The following is a 7,824-nucleotide window of genomic DNA, read 5'->3' as shown; positions in this document are numbered from 1 at the left end:
CACCCAGCTAATTTTTTTTTAATTTTTTTTAATTTTTAGTAGAGACGGGGTTTCACCGTGTTAGCCAGGATGGTCTCGATCTCCTGACCCTGTGATCCGCCCGTCTTGGCCTCCCAAAGTGCTGAGATTACAGGCATGAGCCACCGTGCCTGGCCTTGTTTTATTTTTTTGAGACGGAGTCTCGCTGTGTCACCTAGGCTGTAGGGCAATGGTGTGATCTCGGCTCACGGCAACCTCCGCCTCTCGGGTTCAAACGATTCTCCTGCCTCAGCCTCTTGAGTAGCTGGGATTACAGGTGCCCGCCACCATGCCTGGCTAATTTTTGTATTTTTAGTAGAGACGGGGTTTCACCATGTTGGTCAGGCTGGTCTCGAACTCCTGACCTCATGATCCACCCACGTCGGCCTCCCAAAGTGCTGGGATTACAGGCGTGAGCCACCGTGCCCAGCCCCCTTCTGGAATTTTTGGTAGCAGTTGAAGTAGTCCCACATGTGATCATCAGAAAATAAGCCATTCCATCCTAGACAACATGGCAAAATCCTGTCTCTAGAAAAAATTAAAATCGGCCAGACATGGTGGTATGTGTCTGTGGTCCTAGCTACTTGGGAGGATGAGGTGGGAGGGTTAGTTGAGCCCAGGAGGTTGAAACCAGCGTGGGCAATATAGTGACACCTCATCTCTATAAAAAATTTAAAAATCACCTAAACGTGGTAGTGGGTGCCTGTAGTCCCAGCTACTCTGGAGGCTGAGGTGGGAAGATCGCTTGAGCCTGGGAGGCAGAGGTTGCAGTGAGCCAAGATCATGTCATTGCACTCTAGATCACAACTCTGTATCAACAACAACAAAAAAATAAAAATAAAAAAAGGAAAAGAAGCCATTCCTCACACCAACATGGGATAAACTTCTTGACCTCTAAGGGGTAGGATTGCATCCTGCTATGGGTTTTCGAATCCCTCCCCTACCTTGTTTTGTGGCAGTGAAATGCCTCTTGATCATGTCCAAATATGTCTTTCACTGACTGATTTCTAAATCGTGTTCTAATTGCTTGGCTCTGCCATGTGGACCCAGTATTCATTTTGAGCATAACTGTACTAAATCTTTCTTTCTAGATCAGTGTAATAAAGGCCTAATGTGCAATTTAAAATAAATAAAAACTTGTGTCTTTTTGTTTGTTTTGTTTTGAGACAAGGTCTTGCCCTGTTACCCATGCTGGAGTGCAGTGGTGTGATCATAGCTCACTGCAGCCTCAAACTCCTGGGCTGAGTCAAGCAGTCCTCCTGCCTCAGCCCCTCTAGTAGCTGCGATTACAGGCATGCACCACCATGCCTGGCTAACTTGTTGTTTGTTTGTTTTTCGTAGATTCATGGTCTTGCTACGTTCCCCAGGCTGGTCTCCAACTTCTGAGCTCAAGTGATCCTCTCACCTCGGCCTCCCAGAGTGCTGAGGTTATAGGTGTGAGCGACAATGCCCAGCCTCAGAAAATAGTTATAGAATATATACACAATGAAATGGAAAGAAATTTAAATCTTTCACTGTAAATAATCAACAAAACATAAAAATGAGACTGGACGTGGTGGCTCACACCTATAATCCCAGCACTTCGGGCAGATCACTTGAGCTCAGGAGTTGGAGACCAACCTAGGCAACATGGCGAAACCCTGTCTCTACAAAAAAAAATTAGCTGCACATGGTGGCATGCACCTGTAGTCCCAGCTGCCCAGGAGGCTGAATCAGGAGAATTGCTTAAGCCTGGAAGGGAGAAGGTTGCAGTGAGCCAAGATCATGCCATTGCTCCTCCAGCCTGATCAATGAGAGTGAAACCCTGTCTTTAAAAAAAAAACAAAAAAAACCTAAAAAGACAGTAATTCAGGAAATGAAGGACATAAAAAGCTTTAAGGAGTATATGAAACAAATAGCCAAATGACAAAAGTTCCTCCTTATCAGTGATTACTTTAAATATAAATGGATTAAACTTTCCAAAGGACAGAGATTGTCAGAATCGGTAAAAAATACAGAATCCCACTATATACAAGAGGTTTACATTAGCTCCGAAGACACAGTTTTAAAGTGAAAGAGTGGAAAATGGTATCCCATGCAAGTAGTAACCAAAAGAAAGCAGGAGTGATTATAATAATATCAGTCAAAATAGACTTTAAATTAAAAAAGGTTATAAGAGACAAGGACATTCACTGTTGGTGAGAATGTAAAATGGTACACCCCGTGGGGAAAACAGGATGGCAGCTCCTTAAAAAATTAAAAATAGAATTACCATATTGTCCACCAATTCTACTTCTGGCCAAAGTGGGTAGATCAATTGAGCCCAGGAGTTCAAGACCAGCCTGGGCAACATGGCAAAATCCTGTGTCGACAAAAAGTACAAGAAATTTGGCTGGGAATGGTGACTCACGCCTGTAATCCCAGCGCTTTGGGAGGCCGAGGCGGGCGGATCGCGAGGTCAGGAGATCAAGACCATCCTGGCCAACATGGTGAAACCCCGTCTCTACTAAAAATAAAAAAAAAAAGTTAGCCAGACGTGGCGGCAGGCGCCTGTAGTCCCAGCCACTCAGGAGGCTTAGGCAGGAGAATGGCATGAACCCGGGAGGCGGAGCTTGCAGTAAGCCGAGATCGCGCCACTGCACTCCAGCCTGAGCAACAGAGCGAGACTCCATCTCCAAAAAAAAAAAAGAAAAAAAAAAAGAAATTAGCCAGGTGTGGTGGCATGTGCCTGTAATCCCAGCTACTTGGGAGGCTGAGGCAATCAAGGATGATCACCTGGCCCTGGGAGGTGGAGGTTGCAGTGAGTACCACTGCACTCTGGCCTGCGTGACGGAGTCAGACTCTGCCTCAAATAATAATAATAATAATAATAGTAATAATAAATTAAAACAATTTTTTTTGAGACAGAGTTTCGCTCTTGCCCCCCGGGCTGGAGTGCAATGGCATGATCTCGACTCACCACTGCAACCTCCACCTCCCAGGTTCAAGTGATTCTCTTGCCTCAGCCTCCCGAGTAGCTGGGATTATAAGCGCAAGCCACCACACTTGGCTAATTTTTGTGTTTTTAGTAGAGATGGGGTTTCGCTATGTTGGCCAGGCTGATCTTGAACTCCTGACCTCAGGTGATTTGTCCACCTCAGCCTCCCAAAGTGCTGGGATTACTGGCATGAGCGACCACACCCGATCAATAATGATAATAGTCTTAAAGACAGAAAGTCAAATGATAGTTGTCAGGGGCTGGGGATTGGGAGGAATAGGGAGAGGGAATAGAAACTGTTGTTTAATGGGTACAGAGTTTCCCTATTACAAGTTGAAAAGAGCTCTGGAGATGGATATTGGGATGATTGTACAACATTATGAATGTATTCAATACTACTGAGCTGTTCACTTGGATGGTTAGGTGGATAAAATTTATGTTTTTTTTTCTTCTTTTTTTTTTGAGACGGAATCTCGCTCTGTTGCCCAGGCTGGAGTGCAGTGGCGCGATCTCAGCTCACTGTAACCTATGCCTCCCTGGTTCAAGTGATTCTCCTGCCTCAGCCTCCTGAATAGCTAGGATTACAGGCATGCGCTACCACACTCAGTTAATTTTTTGTATTTTTAGTAGAGTCTTTTGTAGAAGTTTTCGTCATGTTGACCAGGCTGCTCTCAAACTCCTGACTTCATGTGATCCACCTACCTCAGCCTCCCAAAGTGCTAGGATTACAGGTGTGAGCCACCGTGCCTGGCCGAAATCAAGTTTCTATTAGAAAAATGGAGTAACAGTAATAAATCCTCCCTCCCTCCCTTGACGAGTCTCTGTCACCCAAGCTGGAACAACCTCTGCCTCCCAGGTTCAAGTGATTCTCCTACCTCAGCCTTCTGAATTGGTGGGACTACAGGCATGCGCCACTATGCCCAGCTAATTTTTTTTTGAATTTTTAGTAGAGAGAGGGTTTCACCATATTGGCCAGGCTAGTCTTGAACTCCTGATCTCACGTGATCCACCTACCTCGGCCTCCCAAAGTGCTGGGATTACAGGTGTGAGCCACCGCACCCAGCCAGTTTCTAAGGAGTGAAAGCCAGTATTCATTTTTCATTTCATCTCTTTATGTTCATGCTAATTTTTAACTATTTTAGAATAATTGTTTGTAGACAGTTTCTCTGTGACCACTTCCCTGATGATACCTATGTTGCCATACCTAACAAGTATCACCTTCCCTTGTTGCTGTACCTAACAAGTTATCACCATCCTGAATTGTATACTTATCGTTTCCAAGAAAAATATTTTTATTGTATGTGTAATTCCCAATTAAAATATACTGTATTTTGTTTGAAAATTAAATAATTTATTTAAATTGCTTCACTCTTGATACTTACACCTATATTAAAAGACATACCTATAATAAAAATTACATCACCTGAAAAAAAAAGTATGTTGTGTATAGTATGTTACCACAAGTATAAAGAATAGCAAAAGGAGCATCTGACAGTGTCTGCCACTTAGCACTGTATATGAGTGAGTTTGTCTAAATATGAAGTAGTTCTCACTTTTCTTTTTTTGGTCTCATTTCCATTTTCATTGTTTTTTTATGTAAAATTTCACTGATATGATTTTTGTAGGCTCTTGGAATGCTCTTCTGGCATAAACATAATATCGAAAAGTCGTTGGCTGATTTGCCCAACTTTACCCCTTTCCCAGATGAGTGGACTGTGGAAGATAAAGTCTTATTTGAGCAAGCCTTTAGTTTTCATGGGAAAACTTTTCATAGAATCCAACAAATGGTAAGTAGATGAGACCACTGAGTTCTAACTAGTTTTTTCTCTTAGCTACTCTCTTCTGCAGCATACTTGAGATAGGGATATCATACTCTAACATAAATATTCCCATTTTTGATAAAGTTCCCCTTTCGAAGATTCAGCTTAGTACGTGCTGCTCTGTGGATAGGAGTTTTCCAGTTATAGGAGTAAAGCACTTCTAGCACTTCCCATCCTGTCATCTGTGATTGGACCCTCCCCACCCGCCCCAGTCCCTCTTGTTGGGACTCCCAAAAGATTAGACCCATACGAAGGATCTTTTTTTTTTTTTTTTTTTTTTAAGGCGGAGTCTCGCTCTATCACCAGGCTGGAGTACAGGGGCGCGATCTTGGCTCACTACAGCCTCCACCTCCCGAGTTCAAGCGATTCTCGTGCCTCAGCCTCCTGAGTAACTGGGACTACAGGCGCATGCCACCACGCCCGGCTAATTTTTTGTATCTTTAGTAGAGACAGGATTTCACCATATTAGCCAGAATGGTCTCAATCTTCTGACCTCATGATCTGCCCGCCTCAGCCTCCGAAAGTGCTGGGATTACAGGTGTGAGCCACCGCGCCCAGCACAAAAGATCTTTCATGGTTATCTGAGGTGGTGCCTCAAGGGGCTCTGTCTGCTTGGGAACAGCTGACTTATCATTTACATTCTGGAAAGCTCTTTGGTAGACTCCTACTTAAAAGCTTACTGACATTTGCATTAAGTGTTAAAATGAATTTTTAAAAAATAAACTAAGTTTTATTTAAGGACATTGGGTGTGTGAAAACTCTTGATTCATCTTGAACTGGTTTTCATTGACTAAGTTTCACTTACAAACTTCAGTAATTTAAAATGTCTATTGATAAGAATCCATTTATCAATTTTTTCTTATCAGAAAAAAGGGCTATGGCTTCAGACATAGAAGAGTGATCCTTATGAAAGGTACCTAAACATTTGATTTTTCAAGATTACTTTTATATTCAAATAAACCAACTCATTTTTTATGTTTAGCTTCCTGATAAATCTATAGCAAGTCTGGTAAAATTTTACTATTCTTGGAAGAAGACAAGGACTAAAACTAGTGTGATGGATCGCCATGCCCGGAAACAAAAACGGGAGCGGGAGGAGAGGTGAGCACGTGACTGGGGTGTTGTCTAACCACTTAGGGGACTATCTGAGAGCCCCAGATACACAAAGGCAAGGCAGAATGACTGGTTTTCTCCCCGTGCCTTCCCGGTGGAACTGCATGTTCATGAGATATATTGGAGTGTGTTACATTATTCAGGGATTTTTTCTCACCACTCTTTCCCTGCAGTCAGTGAACTTCCATTTTGAGTCAGTTAACTTAGACCCATTTTTTTTCCTGCCCCTTTAGAAGGGGTGGCTCCTTTTAATAAAAAAGAATCTTTTATTTTGTAGTTTGAGGTTTAATATGGCATATTTTTACAAGATTCATTTGGTGTGTTTTTACCTTCGTCATGTGGAAACAAAAATACAACAATACAATTTAGAGTTGCTTCTTCTTTTTTTGACCATCTGTTTTTTGTGTGTGCATGAGAAAGAGAAACATTTTATGATTTTATTTTATTTTATTTTTTTTTTTGAGACAAGTCTTGCTCTGTCGCCCAGGCTGGAGTGCAGTGGCGCGATCTCGGCTCACTGCAAGCTCCGCCTTTCTGCAAGCTCCCAGGTTCACGCCATTCTCCTGCTTCAGCCTCCCAAGTAGCTGGGACTACAGACACCCACCACCTTGCCTGGCTAATTTTTTTGTATTTTTAGTGGAGGCGGGATTTCACCATGTTAGCCAGGATGGTCTCAATCTCCTGACCTCGTGATCCACCCACCTCAGCCTCCCAAAGTGTTGGGATTACAGGCTTCAGCCACCGCGCCGGGCCTATAATTTCTTAATAAGGATGTTAGTTTTAAGGATAGCTTAGTATGGAGAATACTTCCTAACCATCACTTCTTCAGTCTTGTATGTAGCTTAGAAAAGTGGAAATGGCCAACTCACACTCAGAAATGGGTTCTAGTCTCAGCTCTGAAGATTCCACTTACATGCCACAGGCTACACTGGGATGTTTAAGGTCTTTCATTTATTTTTTAACATAGTAAAATTGTACATACAGGCAGGTGAGTTCAACATGCGTCTTCCCCAAGCCTCTTGTTTTCCTTAACTCTAAAATGAAGATGTTTGAAGTCCAGAAGGCAGCACGCAGACCTAATGGTTTTCTTGTTAAAGTGGTGAGAGATATAGGTAGGTTTTAAAAAATCCTATTTTCCACATTTCCTGTCATATTTTTATCAATAATAAAAAAAAAATCAAAGGAGGATGAAATACACGGTCCCCGGCGTCCCATCTCAGGATGGAATTTTATCATTTCAAATGAAAAAGTAACATGTGAGAACACATTGAAAGTTGAGTATCACTTTTGGAGAATTCAAACCTCTTGGCCCAAGTATAAATTGAGAGCGATGTTAGGAACATCTCCAAAGCTCTTTTCAATTGTAAGAGCCTATAAAATTATTGACTATGATACATCTGCATATTTTTGCCTCCGACTTACATACTAGTAGGTCTATTTAGGGATGAGTGCTCTTATCAATTTTTAATGAAGCTTTTTCATTTCCCTAGTTTACTGTCTGTATAGTAAGTCTGTTACTACAAGCAGGTGCAGTTTACTAAACAGCAATCAAAATTAAATAATACAGAATGGGATTGGATATCCTTGAGTATGAAATAAGAATACCTGCCAACACTTCCATTCTTACTCCCTGGAAGCTTTCTTTCTTTCTTTCTTTTTTTACATTACTTGGCCCTGATGGGGCCAAAAACAGCTCTGCCTCCACCTCCCATGTGCACCTTAACCACTTTTGGGATGCAGGGATGGAGGTGCTGCAGCAGCACCTGATAAATTGTTGACTTTCTAACAGGACTTGCCTGTGAAAGTCGTGGCAGGAACTGGGACAAAATTCCCTTACCGAAGGCTCTTTCTTCTTGTGGACACTCTTTCCTCAGCTAGAGCTTCCTGCTACCTTGGTGGAGGATGGGGAGGAGGTGG

At 42.5% G+C, this 7,824-nt stretch overlaps 1 protein-coding gene across 1 annotated transcript in view; it reads left to right on the top strand.

Moving 5' to 3' along the window:
* The window catches only part of RCOR1 (REST corepressor 1), a 57,048-nt gene that overhangs the window by 24,942 nt on the left and 24,282 nt on the right, over positions 1 to 7,824 (top strand). The window contains exons 4-5 of the mRNA XM_011991794.1: positions 4,600 to 4,761; positions 5,777 to 5,895. Coding sequence (XP_011847184.1) covers positions 4,600 to 4,761; positions 5,777 to 5,895 — 281 coding nt within the window. The remainder of the gene's footprint in view (positions 1 to 4,599; positions 4,762 to 5,776; positions 5,896 to 7,824) is intronic.

Source organism: Mandrillus leucophaeus, unplaced genomic scaffold, assembly GCF_000951045.1.
Source record: "Mandrillus leucophaeus isolate KB7577 unplaced genomic scaffold, Mleu.le_1.0 Scaffold4, whole genome shotgun sequence".
NCBI classification, from domain to species: Eukaryota; Metazoa; Chordata; class Mammalia; order Primates; family Cercopithecidae; genus Mandrillus; species Mandrillus leucophaeus.
The sequence above is the reverse complement of the archived record's forward strand: the minus strand, read 5'-3'. Positions and strand labels throughout refer to the sequence as shown.